This window comes from Chiloscyllium punctatum, unplaced genomic scaffold, assembly GCF_047496795.1.
Source record: "Chiloscyllium punctatum isolate Juve2018m unplaced genomic scaffold, sChiPun1.3 scaffold_1842, whole genome shotgun sequence".
Classification (NCBI taxonomy): domain Eukaryota; kingdom Metazoa; phylum Chordata; class Chondrichthyes; order Orectolobiformes; family Hemiscylliidae; genus Chiloscyllium; species Chiloscyllium punctatum.
The window spans coordinates 1-18,459 of record NW_027311575.1 but is presented as its reverse complement, the minus strand read 5'-3'; the positions used below and the strand labels follow the sequence as shown (position 1 = coordinate 18,459).

The 18,459-nt window shown below is 50.6% G+C and overlaps 1 protein-coding gene across 1 annotated transcript; it reads left to right on the top strand.

The window, feature by feature from the left end:
- Window positions 1-577: 577 nt before the first annotated feature.
- Window positions 578-17,993, top strand: LOC140475592 (maestro heat-like repeat-containing protein family member 1; the record flags this gene model as incomplete). Its single annotated transcript, XM_072567796.1, has 7 exons — window positions 578-612; window positions 2,050-2,204; window positions 5,893-6,058; window positions 6,604-6,785; window positions 14,072-14,209; window positions 14,829-14,943; window positions 17,791-17,993. Coding segments are annotated over exons 3-7 (791 nt in total), but the record flags the coding sequence as incomplete, so codon positions are not given.
- Between the last annotated feature and the right edge of the window lie 466 nt (window positions 17,994-18,459).

The window sequence follows — 18,459 nt, the reverse complement described above, 5'->3', positions numbered from 1 at the left end:
CAACTCCTCCTCATCCCGAGCAGCTTGGCCCCTTCAATCCCATCATGCAGTTCAAATCTTCCATCATGGTTCAAGATGGTGACGGTCTCTACACTAGAACTTATTTTCACATTTCTACACTTCTAAATCTCAACTCCAAGTCTGTATAAATTACTAACAATGTGCTGATCTTGCGTGGTGCTCCCCCTGTGCAGTGTAACCCTGTCTGCCTCACTCTAAGCACCTTAATGATCTGTATTGTCCTTGTTTATGATCTACCTCTACTGCTCACAAAACAGAACTTTTCACTGGACTGAGGTACATGTGGCAACAATAAATCAAACCATCCCTTTTAAACTTGTCATTCTCTCTCCTTCCTGGGAGACATCTCTCTCAGACAGTGTTAGAATCCCTCTGATTCTTCGAGGGGCTGCTGTTTAAGGTCTTGCTGCTGCAGTGTTAGCTTCCAGACAGCAGGTGGTAGTGTTGTACCAGGGAGGCTGCCTCCTGAACACTGCAGAGGGAAGCTGTCAGTCTCCCGTTACAATCCACTCAATCCATCCTTCATCTCTGTAAAGTGCTCGCTTTCACTGTCTCGTTCTGTTGTGCTTTCAGTCGAAGGCTCGTGAAAAGGTAATAATCCCTCTAGCAGGGCGGCGCTGACCCTCGGGTATTCGATATGTCGATGGCTGATCATCCACGTCAGTCCCCACACCTTTTAATCCCTTTAGTGAGAGCTATGTCTCCCACCTCCTGGAAAACATTCATTTTTTAGTCCACTGACCCTTCAGATCCAGAGAGTCACTGGTCAGGCAGCATCCAAGGAGCAGGAGAATCGACGTTTCGGGCATGAGCCCTTCTTCAGGAATGAGGAGGGTGTGCCAAGCAGGCTAAGATGAAAGGTAGGGAGGAGGGGCATTGGAAATGCGATAGGTGGAAGGAGGTTAAGGTGAGGGTGATAGGCCGGAGTGGGGGTGGGGGCAGAGAGGTCAGGAAGAAGATTGCAGGTTAGGAAGGTGGTGCTGAGTTCGAGGGTTGGGACTGAGACAAGGTGGGGGGAGGAGAAATGAGGAAACTGGAAAAATCTGAGTTCAACCCTTGTGGTTGGAGGGTTCCCAGGCGGAAGATGAGGCACTCTTCCTCCTAGGCAGAAGATCTTCTGCCTAGGAACCCTCCAACTGCAAGGGTTGAACTCAGATTTTTCCAGTTTCCTCATTTCTCCTCCCCCCACCTTGTCTCAGTCCCAACCCTTGAACTCAGCACCACCTTCCTAACCTGCAATCTTCTTCCTGACCTCTCCGCCCCCACCCCCACTCCAGCCTATCACCCTCACCTTAACCTCCTTCCACCTATCGCATTCCCAATACCCCTCCCCCAAGTCCCTCCTCCCTACCTTCTATCTTAGCCTGCTTGGCACACCCTCCTCATTCCTGAAGAAGGGCTCATGCCCGAAACGTCGATTCTCCTGCTCCTTGGATGCTGCCTGACCTGCTGCGCTTTTCCAGCAACACATTTTTCAGCTCTGATCTCCAGCATCTGCAGTCCTCACTTTCTCCTAGAGAGTCACTGGACCCAACACGTTGATTCTGATTTCTCTTCCCCACGGGTGCTGCCAGACTTGCTGTGTTTTGCCTGCAATTTCTGTTCTGGTTTCTGATTTTGAGCATCCAGAGTTCTTTGGGAATTTTTGTTCAATATTTTGGCCTCAATGGTGTCCTGTGGCGGAGAATTCCACAGGTTCACCACTCTCTGGATGAAGACATCCCTCCTGATCTCTGAGCTGTCTTGTGTCCTGCCATCTACTGGATTAGTGGTGCTGGAAGAGCACAGCAGTTCAGGCAGCATCCAACGGGCAGCGAAATCGACGTTTCGGGATGAAGGGCTTTTGCCCGAAACGTTGATTTCGCTGCTCGTTGGATGCTGCCTGAACTGCTGTGCTCTTCCAGCCCCACTAATCCAGTATTTGCTTTCCAGCATCTGCAGTCATTGTTTTTAGCTCATTGTGTCCTGCCATCCCCTGGTCCTGAGCTCGGTTGCTGTGGGCCTGACGTTGGTGTGTTGTTCCTACAGATCCCCGAGCTGCTGGAAGTGTTACACATCCGCCTCCAGGCCATCACGCAGGAGCAGGTGAAGGCTTCCGTTCTGCAGACGGTCTCTCTCTTGGCATCGCAGAACCTTCCTGCCGTGATATCCAGTCTCCTCAGCTACCCGCTGCCCTTTGATAAGTAAGTGACAGATACAGTACGGTCAGTCCGACCCCCTTGTGTTCAGACTGAGCGTTGGGGAAGTGTTACTGAGCTACACGAGATATCAGCGCAAATATACAGGCAGGAGCTGGCCACTCTTGCCTGTCTCGTCCGCTCCATCCAGTCCGATTGTGGCTGATCTGATTACTCTTATCCCCAATAATCTTTCACCTCAAACATCTGGCTGCTTTTGCCTTAGCAATGTTCCACGGCTCTGCTTCCACCGCCTTTTCAGGGAGAGAGTTCCAAAATTCAGAGAAGTGCTGTTGGAGTGAAAGACTGAGAGATAGAGGAGCAAAATTAGGCCATTCAGCCCATCAAGTCTGCTCCACCCCATTCCGTCATGGCTAATATGTTTTTCACCCCATTCTCCTGCCTTCTCCCCGTAATCCTTGATCCCCTCACTGATCAAGGGCCTATCTATTTCTCTCAAGTGAAACATTGCATTTGATTAAGAAAGTGAAATGTAATGATGTCATTGACCTTGAGGGTTGGAATATAACAGCAGTGATGTGCTACTGAGACTTTATAAAGCTCTACTCAGGCACCGTTTAGAAAACTCTGTCCAATTCTGGGCCCCACACCTCAGGAAGGACATATTGGCACTGGAGCGTGTCCAGTGGAGATTCACACGGATGATCCCTGGAATGGGAGGCCTAACATACAATGAACGGCTGAGGATCCTGGAATTGTATTCATTAGAGTTCAGAAGGTTGAGGGGAGATCCAATAGAAACTTACAAGACAATGCATTACGTAGAAAGGGTGGACGCTGAGAAATTGTTTCTATTAAGCGGGGCTACGAGGACTCCTGGACACAGCCTTTGAATTAGAGAGGGTCAATTTAGAACGGAAATGAGGAGACATTTCTTCAGCTAGAGAGTGGTGGGCCTGTGGAATTCACTGCCACAGAGTAGAGTGGAGGCTGGACGTTAAATGTCTTCAAGGCAGAGATTGATAAATTCTTAATCTCGTAAGGAATTCGGGGATACAGGGAGAGTGTGGGTAAGTGGTGTTGGAATGCCCATCAGCCATGATTGAATGGTGGAGTGGACTTGATGGGCCAAATGGCCTTCCTTCCACTCCTATGTCTTATGGCGTGGCCTCTACAGCCCTCTGCTTCAATGAGGTCCACTGATTCCCCACCCTGTGGCTGAAGAAATTCCTCCTCATATCTTCACTCTGAGGCTGTTAGTGGAAACATTATCTCCATGTCCACTCCGTCCAGGCTCCGTAGTATCTGGAAGTTTCTTCCCCTCCGCCTGAAGCAAGTTGTCCCTTACGCCCATTTATTAACCCGGGCTCCAACTTTGGGATATTTCTGACAGCAGCCGCGTTCTCTTCACAACGACCTGGTCAGGCCCCCTGGCATCACCTATGTTTCAGTCAAGCCACTTGTTCCCTTTCAGAGAAGGTTCTGGTTCGACTGGAGGTGGTTCTGGTCCCTGGAGTGGCAGTACCACCTCTGCCCGCGTGTTTGAGGCTGGGTCTATGTCTGTTGTGGTTTAGAGGAACGAGCAATGATTGGTTGAAACATGGAAGACCCTGAGAGGATGTTAGAGGGCTGTGAGAGAGAGAGAGCAAAACTAGGGGTCATGGGTCTCCCATATAACACCAAGGTGAGGGTCCTTTTTAATCTGAGGATTGAGAGACTGTTGGAGTTGTCTGCCCCAGAGAGGTGGTAGCGTTGCAGAACACTTGAAAGGAAGTGGAAGATAAACTCTACTGACGAGGGAATTAAATGGCCCATGGGTATAGACTGGGAAGTGAAGTTGAGACAGTAATCTAGTCAGCCGTAGTCTTGGTGTGGTCTCGACTCGGTCTGGCTGTGGATATTACTACAAACGTTGTCAAAGGCAGAACATAGGAACCAGGAACAGGTGTAGCCGTCTGGCCCCTTTTGAGCCTGCTCCACTATTCAATAAGACCATAGCTGATCTTTTCATGAACTCAGCTCCACTTACCCGCCCTCTCACTACAGCCGTTATTTCCTTTACTGTTCAAGAAAAATCTAATTTAGCTTTAAAAACGTTTACTGAAGTCGTCTCAACTACTTCCCAGGGCAGGGAATTCCAAAGGTTCACAGCCCTCTGGGTGAAGAGGTTCCTCCTCAGTACAGTCTGAAATCTGCTGGCCTGAATTTTGAGGCCACGTCCTTTTCTCTTAGTTTCACCTGTCAATGGAGACAACCTCCTTGCTTCGATCTCATCTATTCCCTTCAAAATATGATTCTAAGACTCCCCCCGCCCCATTCTTTTGAATTCCACTGAAAATAATCCCAATCTCCTCAGTCTCTCCTCATAAGGCAACCCCCTCAACTCAGGAATCAACATAGAACATAGAACATAGAACATAGAACATAGAACAATACAGCACAGAACAGGCCCTTCGGCCCACGATGTTGTGCCGAACTTCTAACCTAGATTAAGCACCCATCCATGTACCTATCCAAATGCCGCTTGAAGGTCGCCAATGATTCTGACTCTACCACTCCCATGGGCAGCGCATTCCATGCCCCCACCACTCTCTGGGTAAAGAACCCACCCCTGACATCTCCCCTATACCTTCCACCCTTCACCTTAAATTTATGTCCCCTTGTAACACACTGTTGTACCCGGGGAAAATGTTTCTGACTGTCTACTCTATCTATTCCTCTGATCATCTTATAAACCTCTATCAAGTCACCCCTCATCCTTCGCCGTTCCAACGAGAAAAGGCCGAGAACTCTCAACCTATCCTCGTACGACCTATTCTCCATTCCAGGCAACATCCTGGTAAATCTTCTCTGCACCCTCTCCAAAGCTTCCACATCTTTCCTAAAGTGAGGCGACCAGAACTGCACACAGTACTCCAACTGTGGCCTAACCAAAGTCCTGTACAGCTGCAACATCACTTCACGACTCTTGAATTCAATCCCTCTGCTAATGAACGATAATACTCCATAGGCCTTCTTACAAACTCTATCCACCTGAGTGGCAACCTTCAAAGATCTATGTACATAGACCCCAAGATCCCTCTGTTCCTCCACCTGACTAAGAACCCTACCATTAACCCTGTATTCCGCATTCTTATTTGTTCTTCCAAAATGGACAACCTCACACTTGGCAGGGTTGAACTCCATCTGCCACTCCTCAGCCCAGCTCTGCATCATATCTAAGTCCCTCTGCAGCCGACAACAGCCCTCCTCACTGTCCACAACTCCACCTATCTTCGTATCATCTGCAAATTTACTGACCCACCCTTCGACTCCCTCATCTAAGTCATTAATAACCCAGTGAACCTCCTCTGCACCCCCTCCAGTGCCAGGACATCCTTTCTCAAGTAAGGAGACCAAAACTGCACCAGGTGTGGCTTCATCAGCATCTCATACAGCTACAATATAACCCCCTGCTTTTAAACTCAATCCCTTTTTAGCAATGAAGGACAAAATTGCATTTGCCTTCCTTAATGACCTGTTGTACCTGCAGACCATCCCTCTGTGATTCATGCACAAGGACACCCAGATCCCTCTGCACAGCAGCATGCTGCAATAACTGCTGACTTCAAGGAGGGTAGGAAGCTGCAGAAAAGTTTAGCAGGATGCAGGTTCAGGTGGGGGGGAGGAGAGCATGATGGCAGGGACCAGAGACTGTCAGATTGCCGTTAATGGAGAGCCCTTGCCCTCCCAGGCCTGCGGGGGAGATGTGGCAGTCGCTGGCGGGAGATGTGACCCTGGCGAGGAAATCTCTGGAATTCCTAATGGAGCGATTGAACAAACAGTTGCCGTACGATGAGAAGAGGGAATCGATGCTGCGCAAGAGTGTCACACGGTTCGCCACAATCCAGCCGCTGGTGGTAGGTCTGGGCACTCAGTCCGCCGTCCTCCAATCCCCTCGCTCTGCGTCCTCCAGTCCCCTCGCTCTGCGTCCTCCAGTCCCCTCGCTCTGCGTCCTCCAGTCCCCTCGCTCTGCGTCCTCCAGTCCCCTCGCTCTGCGTCCTCCAGTCCCCTCGCTCTGCGTCCTCCAGTCCCCTCGCTCTGCGTCCTCCAGTCCCCTCGCTCTGCGTCCTCCAGTCCCCTCGCTCTGCGTCCTCCAGTCCCCTCGCTCTGCGTCCTCCAGTCCCCTCGCTCTGCGTCCTCCAGTCCCCTCGCTCTGCGTCCTCCAGTCCCCTCGCTCTGCGTCCTCCAGTCCCCTCGCTCTGCGTCCTCCAGTCCCCTCGCTCTGCGTCCTCCAGTCCCCTCGCTCGACCAATTGCCTCTCTCACCACCCCTTGTATTTCTGATATTTTCATCCCCCCCCACCCTCTCGTGCTCCTGACCCTGGTTGTCACTCCCCCTGACCCTGGGGTTGAAAGTGCTTTCCCCTGTCTCTGTGACTCGCTGACCACTGTGTCCTCTCCAGATGACCTGTGCTCTGACTCAGCTGCTCTCTACGGTGGAGAGTGCCGAGGCTGTCAGTATCCTGTACCCCTCCCTCTTCAGCTCGCTGCTCGGCCGGGTGGGCTGCACCGTCGGGGTACGGCTCCCAAAAGACCCAGCGAAGGAGCGTCATAACCGCCTACCCAAGGACCTGGATGTCTGCAGGTAATTCCCCAACATCCCACCAATCCTCTTCCTCTAACCTAAACAAAAACACTGTGGGATCCAGAGTGACAAGGTAAGGTAAGTTTATTTCCTAATCCTTTTTATTAGTAGTCACTTGGGAGTTAGAATAGTGGGAATGGAGTTTAGGGCAGTGGAATGTTCCTCCTGCAGAATGTGGGAAGTAAGGGTCACCACTAGTGTCCCTGCTGACTACATCGGTGGGAAGTGCACCCAACACCAACTCCTCGAAAACCGCGTTAGGGAACTGGAGCTGGAGTTGGATGAACTTCGGATCATTCGGGAGGCAGAGGGAGTTATTGACAGGACTTACAGAAAGGTAGTCACTCCCCCGATAAAAGAAGAAGACAGATGGGTGACAGTTCGGGGACAGAAAGGGAACCAGCAGGCAGTGCAGGGATCCCCTGTGGCCATTCCCCTCAACAATAAATATACTGGTTTGGATACTGTTGGAGGAATGACTTACCTGGGGAAAGCAGTGGGCCACCTGCTGCTCAGAAGGGAAGGGGGAAGAGGAACAGAGCAGTAGTCATTGGGGACTCTATAGTTAGAGGGACAGATAGGAGGTTCTGTGGGGACGAGAGAGACTCCAGCTGGTGTGTTGCCCCCCCCCCCCCCCCCCCCCCCCGGGTGCCAGGGTACGTGATGTCTCTGATCGTGTTTTTGGGATCCTTCGGGGGGAGGGAGAGCAGCCCCAAATCATGGTCCACGTTGGCACCAATGACATAGGTAGGAAGAGAGATGGGGACTTGAGGCAGAAATTCAGGGAGCTAGGATGGAAGCTTAGAGCTGGGACAAACAGAGTTGTTGTCTCAGGTTTGCTGCCTGTGCCACGTGCTAGTGAGGCAAGGAATAGGGAGAGAGAGGAGTTGAACACATGGCTACAGGGATGGTGTAGGAGGGAGGGTTTCGGGCTTTTGGATAATTGGAGCTCTTTCTGGGGTAGGTGGGACCTCTACAAGCAGGATGGTCTTCATCCAAACCAGAGGGGTATCAATATCCTGGGGGGGAAATTCACTCAAGCTATTAAGGTGGATTTAAACTAATACAGCAGGGGGATGGGAACCAAAATTGTAGGACAGGTACAGAAGAGGATGAGAGTAGGGAGTTCCCAAATTGGGTATCTGACACTGGCAAGCGAGAACCTGGTATGAAGTGTGTGTACTTCAACACGAGCATCCGAAATAAAGTGGGTGAACTGGCAGCGTGGGTTGGTACCTGGGACTTCGATGTTGTGGCCATTATGGAGACATGGATAGAGCAGGGACAGGAATGGCTGTTGCAGGTTCCGGGATTCAGATGTTTCAGTAAGAACAAAGAAGATGGTAAAAGAGGGGGAGGTGTGGCATTGTTGATCAGGGACAATATTACTGTTGTAGAAAGGATGTTTGGGGACTCGTTACCTGAGGTAGTATGGGCTGAGGTTAGAAACAGGAAAGGAGAAGTCACCATGCTGGGAGTTTTCTATAGGCCTCCGAATAGTCCCAGAGATGTAGAGGAAAGGATAGCAAAGATGATTCTCGATAGGAGTAAGAGAGGCAGGGTAGTTGTCATGGGGGACTTCAACTATCCAAATATTGACTGGGATCACTACAGTACGAGTACTATAGATGGGTCAGTTTTTGTCCAGTGTGTGCAGGAGGGCTTCCTGACACAGTATGTAGACAGGGCCTACAAGGGGCAAAGCCACTTTAGATTTAGTACTGGGTAACGAGCCTGGCCAGGTGTTAGATTTGGAAGCAGGTGAGCACTTTGGAGACAGCGATCACAATTCTGTCAGGTTTACTTTAGTGATGGAAAGGGATAGGTGTACTCCACCGAGCAAGAGTTATAGCTGGGGGAAGGGAAATTACGATGCAATTAGGAAAGATTTAGGAAGCATAGAATGGGGAAGGAAACTGCAGGGGATGGGCACATTAGAAATGTGGAGCTTATTCAAGGAAAAGCTCCTGTGTGTCCTAGATAAGTATGTACCTGGGGTCAGGCAGGGAGGAAGATGTAGAAGGCGAGAGCCATGGTTTACTAAGGAAGTGGAATCCCTGGTCAAGAAGAAGGCTTATGTTAGGACAAAATGTGAAAACTCAGGGCGCTTGAGGGTTACAAGGAAGTCAAGAAAGACCTCAAAGGAGAGCTCAGAAGAGCCAGGAGGAGACATGAGAAGTTGTTGGCGGATAGGATCAGGGTAAACCCTAAGGCTCTCCATAGGTATGTCAGGAATAAAAGAATGACGAGCGTTAAATTAGGGCCAGTCAAGGATAATAGTGGGAAGTTGTGTGTGGAGTCAGAGGAGATAGGGGAAGCACTAAATAAATATTTTTCAACAGTGTTCACTATAGAAAATGAAAATGTTGGCGAGGAAGATACAGAGATACTTGCATCTAGACCAGAAGAGATTGAGGTTCACAAGGAAGAGGTATTAGAAATCCTGCAGAGTGTGAAAATAGATAAGTCCCCTGGGCCGGATGAGATTTATCCTAGGATCCTCTGGGAAGCAAGGGAGGAGATTGCCGAGCCTTTGGCATTGATCTTCAAATCATCATTGTCTACAGGAATAGTGCCAGAGGATTGGAGGATAGCAAATGTGGTTCCCTTGTTCAAAAAGGGTAGTAGAGACAACCCTAGTAATTACAGACCAGAGAGTCTCACTTCAGTTGTTGGTAAAGTGTTGGAAAAGGTTATAAGAGATAGGATTTATAACCATCTAGAAAAGAATAATCTGATCAGGGACAGTCAGCATGGGTTTGTGAAGGGTAGGTCGTGCCTAACGAATCTTGTTGAGTTTTTTGACAAAGTGACCAAACAGGTAGATGAGAGTAAACCGGTTGATGTGGTGTATATGGATTTCAGCAAGGCGTTCGATAAGGTTCTCCACAGTAGGCTATTATACAAAATGCGGAGGAATGGGATTGTGGGAGACATAGCAGTTTGGATCAGTAATTGGCTTGCTGAAAGAAAACAGAGGGTTGTAGTTGATGGAACATGTTCATCTTGGTTTCCAGTTACTAGCGGTGTACCGCAAGGGTCGGTGTTGGGTCCACTCCTGTTGGTCATTTTTATAAATGACCTGGATGAGGGCGTAGAAGGGTGGGTTAGTAAGTTTGCAGACGACACTAAAGTCGGTGGAGTTGTAGATAGTGATGAAGGATGTTGTAGGTTACAGAGAGACATTGATAAGCTGCAGAACTGGGCTGAGAGGTGGCAAATGGAGTTTAATGTGGACAAGTGTGAGGTGATTCACTTTGGCCAGAGTAATTGGAATGCAAAGTACTGGGCTAATCCCTGAAAGTTGCCACCCAGGTTGACAGGGTTGTTAAGAAGGCATACAGTGTTTTAGCTTTTATTAATAGAGGGATTGAGTTCTGGAACCATGAGGTTATGCTACAGCTGTACAAAACTCTGGTGTGGTTACACTTGGAGTACTGTGTACAGTTCTAGTCACCACATTATAAGAAGGATGTGGAAGCTTTGGAAAGGGTGCAGAGGAGATTTACTCGGATGTTGCCTGGTATGGAGGGAAGGCCTTATGAGGTCTTACTTTCTAAATGGTGAGAAACTTAATAAAGCCAAAGCACAAAGGGATCTGGGAGTGCTAGTCGAGGATTCTCTAAAGGTAAACATGCAGGTTGAGTCTGTGATTAAGAAAGCGAATGCAATGTTGTCTCTTATCTCAAGAGGGTTGGAATATAAAAGCAGAGATGTACTACTAAGACTTTATAAAGCTCTGGTTAGGCCCCATTTGGAGTACTGTGTCCAGTTTTGGTCCCCACACCTCAGGAAGGACATACTGGCACTGGAACGTGTCCAGCGGAGATTCACACGGATGATCCCTGGAATGACAGGTCTAGCATATGAGGAACGGCTGAGGATACTGGGATTGTATTCGCTGGAGTTTAGAAGATTAAGGGGAGATCTAATAGAGACGTACAAAATAATACATGGCTTTGAAAAGGTGGATGCTAGAAAATTGTTTCTGTTAGGCGAGGAGACTAGGACCCGTGGACACAGCCTTAGAATTAGAGGGGGTCATTTCAGAACGGAAATGCGGAGACATTTCTTCAGCCAGAGAGTGGTGGGCCTGTGGAATTCATTGCCACGGAGTGCAGTGGAAGCCGGGACGCTAAATGTCTTCAAGGCCGAGATTGATAGGTTCTTGTTGTCTCGGGGAATTAAGGGCTACGGGGAGAACGCTGGCAAGTGGAGCTGAAATGCGCATCAGCCATGATTGAATGGCGGAGTGGACTCGATGGGCCGAATGGCCTTACTTCCACTCCTATGTCTTATGGTCTTATGGTCTAGGAAAGGCTGAGGGCCTTGAGGCTGTTTTCGTTAGAGAGAAGAAGGTTGAGAGGTGACTTAATAGAGACATACAAGATAATCAGAGGGTTAGCTAGGGAGGACAGGGAGAGCCTTTTTCCAAGTATGGGGATGGCAAACACGAGGGGACACAACTTTAAATTGAGGGGTGATAGGTATAGGACAGATGTCAGAGGTAGTTTCTTTACTCGGAGAGTAGTAAGGGTATGGAATGCTTTGCCTGCAACGGTAGTAGATTTGCCAAGTTTAAATACATTTAAGTCGTCATTGGACAGGCATATGGACGTACATGGAATAGTGTAGGTTAGATGGGCTTCAGATTGGTACGACAGGACAGTGCAACATCGAGGGCTGAAGGGCCTGTACTGCGCTGTAATGTTCTATCCCAGGCCAGCCCGGTCAACCCCAAACACACACCGTCCCACTGCACCCAGCCTGTGGCTGGGCCCCTCAGCACTGACCTGACTCTGTTAGGGGTTTGTGCTGGGGAGTACGGTGTAAGGTTTGAACGTGAAACCGTGAAAATGCAATCCCCGTTTCCTGAACACCGAGAGCTCAGCGTGACAGTGTGTTCATGAATACTGCACATTCCAGGGAACCACCCCATGTCTGTAACGGAGTGTAATCGCTGGAAATGTGGGAATTGGGCAGTCGTGTTTCTGGATTAGAGTGGTGCTGGAAAAGCACAGCAGGTCAGGCAGCATCCGAGGAGCAGGAAAATCAACATTTCGGGCAAAAGCCCTTCATTTGGAATAGAGGCAGAGAGCCTGCAGGGTGGAGAGATAAATGAGAGGGGGTGGGGTGGGGAGAAAGTAGCATCGAGTACAATAGGTGAGTGGGGGAGGGGATGAAGGTGATAGGTCAGGGAGGAGGGTGGGGGAGGGTAGCAAAGAGTACAAGGGTGGATGGGGGTGGGGTGAAGTGATAGTTCAGAGAGGAGGGTGGAGTGGATAGGTGGAAAGGAAGATAGGCAGGTAGGACAAGTCATGGGGACAGTGCTGAGCTGAAAATTTGGAACTCTGGTGAGGTGGGGGAAGGGGAAATGAGGAAACTCCCCACCCCTTTCCGCCTTCCGCAAAGACCGTTCCCTCCGTGACTACCTGGTCAGGTCCACACCCCCCTACGACCCACCCTCCCATCCTGGCACTTTCCCCTGCCACCGCAGGAACTGTAAAACCTGTGCCCACACCACCTCCCTCACCTCTATCCAAGGCCCTAAAGGAGCCTTCCACATCCATCAAAGTTTTACTTGCACATCCACTAATATCATTTATTGTATCCGTTGCTCCCGATGCGGTCTCCTCTACATTGGGGAGACTGGGCGCCTCCTAGCAGAGCGCTTTAGGGAACATCTCCGAGATACCTGCACCAATCAACCACACCGCCCCTTGGCCCAACATTTCAACTCCCCCTCCCACTCTGCCGAGGACATGGAGGTCCTGGACCTCCTTCACCGCCGCTCCCTCACCACCAGACGCCTGGAGGAAGAACGCCCCATCTTCCGCCTCGGAACACTTCAACCCCAGGGCATCAATGTGGACTTCAACAGTTTCCTCATTTCCCTTTTCCCTACCTCACCCTAGTTCCAAACTTCCAGCTCAGTAACTGTCCCCATGACTTGTCCGGACTTGTCCTACCTGCCTATCTTTTTTTCCACCTATCCACTCCACCCTCTCCTCCCTGACCTATCACCTTCATCCCCTCCCCCACTCACCCATTGTACTCTATGCTACTTTCTCCCCACCCCCACCCTCCTCTAGCTTATCTCTCCAATCTGCCTTTATTCCTGATGAAGGGCTTTTACCCGAAGTGTTGATTTTCCTGCTCCTCGGATGCTGCCTGACCTCCTGTGTTTTTCCAGCACCACTCTAATCTAGACTCTGGTTTCCAGCATCTGCAGTCCTTGTTTTTACCCAGTCATGTTTCTGGGCGAATACTGGGGTGTCATGATGCCATCTCGGGTTAGTGACATAGACAGTAACGGTCTGGAGGCAATGGTTCAAATCCCAGTGCGGGAGCTGGTGAAAGCTCCATGTAATTTGTGAATTGACAATGATTTGCTGATTTCAGTAAACAGCTACCAGGAAACCAGCAGCTATTGTTGTCAACACCTGCACACTTCTCTCGTGTTCTTTTACAGAGGGAAATCTGCTACCCTGACTCAGTCTGGCCAACACATGACCCACTGCAGTGTGTGGTAATTAGGGATGGGCAGTGAATGCTGACCTGGCCAGTGATAACCACATCTCGTTGGTGAGTCAGAGAGGAACGTGGAGGAGGTTGTGGTGAAGGGTCATTAGACTATCAGTGTTAACTCTGTTTCCTTCTCCACAGCTGCTGCCCAGACTTGCTGAGTTTCTCCAGCACTTTGTTTCTGTTTCCTGTTTCTGGCATCTGCAGGATTTGGTTTTATTGGGATGAGTGGAGAGTTTTGGTTAAATGTGTAATCTGTCAGTCTGCGATGTGTACTGGTCCTTTTGTATTGTTTTTCAATCTGACACTTAACAATTGCATATAGAAGGCTGCTAACACAAGCATACCTTCAGTGAAAGGGGTTTCCCCTGCTCCACAGTTTTAATATTTTAACAATACTCTCAGGCAATGAGGCTAGGTGTTCTCATTTCGAAAACAGAATGAACTGAGCGTTTTGTGTTCTGTTGTGGGCACAGCATTCTGAGCCATTGAGAGGAAGCAGGGATCAGCTTTAGTCGGTGTGGAGAGGCTGGACTCATTCTCAGAACAGCGAAGGTCAAAGGGGGATTCGGTAGAGATATTCAGACATCTCCCAGGTCTTTCAGCCCACCTTGTGCTATCTGTGTGTCCCTTGGTGTCAGAAAGCTGGTCTTCCCTTGATCCAGGCCCAGGCATTGATCCTGAGGTACACCCAGTCCTGTGTGGTGTGGCTCTGTAAGGCCGTGTACCGACAGTGAGACTGACGTCTGCTTCTCTTGCAGCTGCTCGGTGGAGGCTCTGAAGCTGTTGACCGTTCGAGGGAAGGGCGAGGAGCTGCTGCGCATGATGGAGGAGGAGAAGAGTTGGGATTTGATGAGGAGCCCTGAATCGCATCACCAAGGGGTGGCAGTGCTGGCCAGGTGCGTTCAAACCCCACCCTCCGCCCCCCAAGTGAACACAGCCCTGAATATGGGAATGAGACTTTAAGAATCATTCTCTAAATAACCCACCATGTTATGGAGGGAGTTCCAGGGTTTTGGCCCAGTGACTGTGAGTGGATGGCAATTATATTTCCAAGTCGAGGGAAGGGGTGGTGTGACTAGTCCCTCAGCTCCCATCGCGAGGGTGTGAAATCGCTGAGGTTCAGGGACCCAGCGTTGTTCTCCTGACAGCACATTGACAGGAGCGGGATTCGACGTGGTCACTCAGAGTTACCGAGGGCTCATTGCTGAGTAACTGAGGGGGCAGGAGCGTCAGTGACATGGGGGGTGAACGGAGGGAGGAGACATGAACCTTCCTCCTTGTCCTCCAGCAATATGTTGTAATGGGGAATGTGGTCTCTGAATGGGCAGCTGCAATGATTTAAAAATGGAGTCAATGAAATCTTCACTGAGCAGCCCAGCTGGGAGTGGATAGAGCTATCAGGGCCGGGATGTGAGTGAGGATTCTCACGGATGTGGTGGGTGGGGGTATCTCCTCTCTGTACTGTTGATGGCTGGAGTTCCTGATGGTTGTTGAGGAGTGTGTGTGTTTTCACAGGGCGATGGCTCAACATGGAGTCACTCACCTCAGCAGCATTGTGGAGCAGCTGGCCCCCATGCTGAGCAGCCCGTACGAGGGACAGAGAGTCACCACCGTCGCTTTCTTCGGAGAGGTGAGTGTGCGTGCATCGTGCTGCGCAGGCAGTGTGGCACCCCGCTTCCCCTCCTCTCCACCCCCCATGATTATCCCTGCCCCTCCGGGGGGGCGGGGGAGGTGGGTGTGTGTGTGGGTGCGGGCTGGCTCTGTCTGGGGTGACGGTGGGAGACGGGATGCGGGGAAAGGTCCGTGGGTCAGCCGGATTTGGCTGTGTCGTTGGAAAACTCCCACTGCTGGCTCACGGTGCCGACATTTTCCTGGACTCTCATTCCTGACGCGATTCACATTTTCCATTCTGTTTAAAATAACTTGGCGAATGTTATCAACCTCTTTGAACAGAATGGCCCATGTGCTGACAGACATGGACCTGGCTGAGGGAGCAGGCAGAGTGAAGTTGTGCTGACTGTGGTCGGTGATGGGGTTCATATATACACTGTGATTGACAACTATCACACTATTCAAACCACTCGGCCCAGTTTTTAACTCTTTTTTTTTTGCAGCTGCGATTTATCCCTGTTTTTAAAAATGCTGTCAGGAGAACAGACCTCAGTGTAACCCTGTCCCCAGGTCCCAGTCCTTGTTTCCTCCAGTACTCTGACTCTCTGAGGTCTCTCTCGCAGACCCACCCCACCACACTCCCCAGCTCGCTGCATGGTCTAATATTCTGGGGAGACCGCTTTGAACTTGATTAAAACCAGAGGTGAGTGAGCGAGCATCAGGCTGCAGGCAGTGTGGCAGTGTGGCACAGTGGCTCAGTGGTTAGCACTGCAGCCTCAGCGCCCGGTTCGATTCCAGCCTCTGGCCACTGTCTGTGTGGAGTTTGCATGTTCTCCCCGTGTCTGCGTGGGTTTCCTCCGGGTGCTCTGGTTTCTTCCCACAGTCCAAAGATGTGCAGGTTAGGTGAACTGGCCATGCTAAATTATCCACAGTGTTCAGGGATGTGCAGGTTAGGTGCATTAATCAGGGGTAAATATAGAGGAATGGGTCTGGGTGGGTTGCTCTTCAGAGGGTTGGTGTGGACTTGTCGGGCTGAAGGGCCTGTTTCCACACCGTAGGGATTCTAACCTAAACAGACCAGATGATGTAGGAGCAGCAGTAGTCCATTCGGTCCATTGAGTCTCCTCTGCCACGGCTGATCTGATTGTCCTCAAATCCACTTTCCTGCCTTTTCCCCGTACACCCTTGATTCCCTTCCTGAATACAAACGCATCTCAGCCTTGACTATACGCAATGTCCCAGTCTTGGCAGCCCTCAGTGGTAAAGAATTCAGTAGATTCACTCCCTTCTGAGGGAAGAAATTCCTCCTCATCTCTGTCTTAAATGTGCAGCCCCTTTTTTCTGAGATTATGCACCTCTACTCCTAGACTCTCCCACAAGGTGAAACAGCCTCTCCACATCTACCCTGCCAAGTTCCCTATGTTTCAATAGTCGCCCCTCGTCTTTCCAAACTCCAATGAGTACTCAATCTCTCTTCCATAAGACAACCTTTCCTTATCTGCTATCAGGTAAAAACAATGACTGCAGATGCTGGAAACCTGATTCTGGGTTAGAGTGGTGCTGGAAAAGCACAGCAGTTCAGGCAACATCCAAGGAGCAGGAAAATTGACGTTTCGGGCAAAAACCCTTCATCAGGAATAGAGGCAGAGAGTCTGAAGAGATAAATGAGAGGCAGGTTGGGGTGGGGATGAAGGTGATAGGTCGGATGTAGGGGGAGGGTGGAGTGGATAGGTGGAAAGGAAGATAGGCAGGTAGGACAAGTCATGGGGACAGTGCTGAGCTGGAAGTTTAGAACTAGGGTGAGGTGGGGGAAGGGGAAATGAGGAAGCTGTTGAAGTCCACATTGATGCCCTGGGGTTGAAGTGTTCCGAGGCGGAAGATGAGGCGTTCTTCCTCCAGGCGTTTGGTGATGAGGGAGCGGTGGTGAAGGAGGCCCAGGACCTCCATGTCCTCGGCAGAGTGGGAGGGGGAGTTGAAATGTTGGGCCACGGGGTGGTTGGGTTGATTGGTGCGGGTGTCCCGGAGATGTTCCCTAAAGCGCTCTGCTAGGAGGCGCTCAGTCTCCCCAATGTAGAGGAGACCCCATCGGGAGCAATGGATACAATAAATGATATTAGTGGATGTGCAGGTAAAACTTTGATGGATGTGGAAGGCTCCTTTAGGGCCTTGGATGGAGGTGAGGGAGGAGGTGTGGGCGCAGGTTTTGCAATTCCTGCGGTGGCAGGGGAAGGTGCCAGGATGGGAGGGGGGGGGGGCGGGGCGCGTGGACCTGACCAGGTTGTCACGGTCAGTCTGTCCTCCCTTAGGACAGGGGACCACCACTGTTCACAGTATTCCAGCTGCAGGGTTCTGACTACAGTCCTGCAGAGTTTTACCAAAACTTCCTGATTTTTATACAGCATTCCCTTTGAAATAAGTGCCAATAAGCCCTGCTCCCCACTGAGCATGAATACCAGCTTTTGGTGATGGTGGATGAGCATTCCCAAATCTTTTAACGTGGTGGAGCTGGGAGGGGTAGAGGCTACTGGACACTGACCTTTGGTAGAGAGTAAGGCCCACATCTCCAAACTCACCCCCCACTGCCCCCCCAAACCAAGCACTACAGACCCGTTACTTGGTAATTGCCATGTTGTGGGATCGTGCTGTGCACAAACTGGTTGCTGTTAACCCCTCCATTACACTCGAGAAAAGTGTTTGATTGGCTGTGAGGCACTTTGGGATGGACCTGGGGTTGTGAAAGAGGCTATGAAAATGCAGGCTGCTTGTCAGGACAGTAAGTGGTTGGTCAGTCGTGGCCTGAGTTAATGTTTCAAGGTGATGATTATGGGTCTTTGGATGACCTCTGACTCTGTTTGACCTTTTGCAGTTACTGAACCACCGTGTGACCTCTGACCTGGTCCTGACTGACGTCCTGCTCAGCAGTTTGCTGCCCTGTCTGGTGGACACGTGCAGCGTTGTCCGGATGTTGACCATCAGAGGCCTGGGGAACGCTGCTGTCGGAGCTCCTCACAAGGTCAGGAATGTGCCCATCGGGGATTCGGATCCCATCCCCACAATGGGAGGCGCAGGGTGGGGGAGCACTGCTGAGGGAGGGAAGGAGGGCCACCCGGCTGTGGGGCAGACCTGGAGAAAGTCTGAGGGCAGGGGAGTGGGTTGGGTAGAGGATATGTGGGGGGGGGGGAGGAGGGGGGGCGAGTGTTGGTTTAGGGCTGAGTCTTTGGAGCTCCTTACCGCAGAGAGTGGTGGGGGCAGAGTCCTTGTGTATATTTAAAGCTGAGACAGAGAGATTCCTGATCAGTCGGGGAGTTGAGGGTTTAAGGGGGAAGTGGCTGTGAGGAATGTCAGATCATGGTCCCATTGAGTGGAAGAACAGGCTTGAGGGGCCGAATGGCTTCTTCCTGTTCCTATGCCTGAAGGATTCTGGGATATAGGTGGTCCCCACAGGATGTTAAGGACCAGGAACAGGCCCAGGGAGGGAGGGGGCTGTGGTAGGTTTGGTTTGATTTATTGTAGTCACCTAGTACAGTGAAAAGCT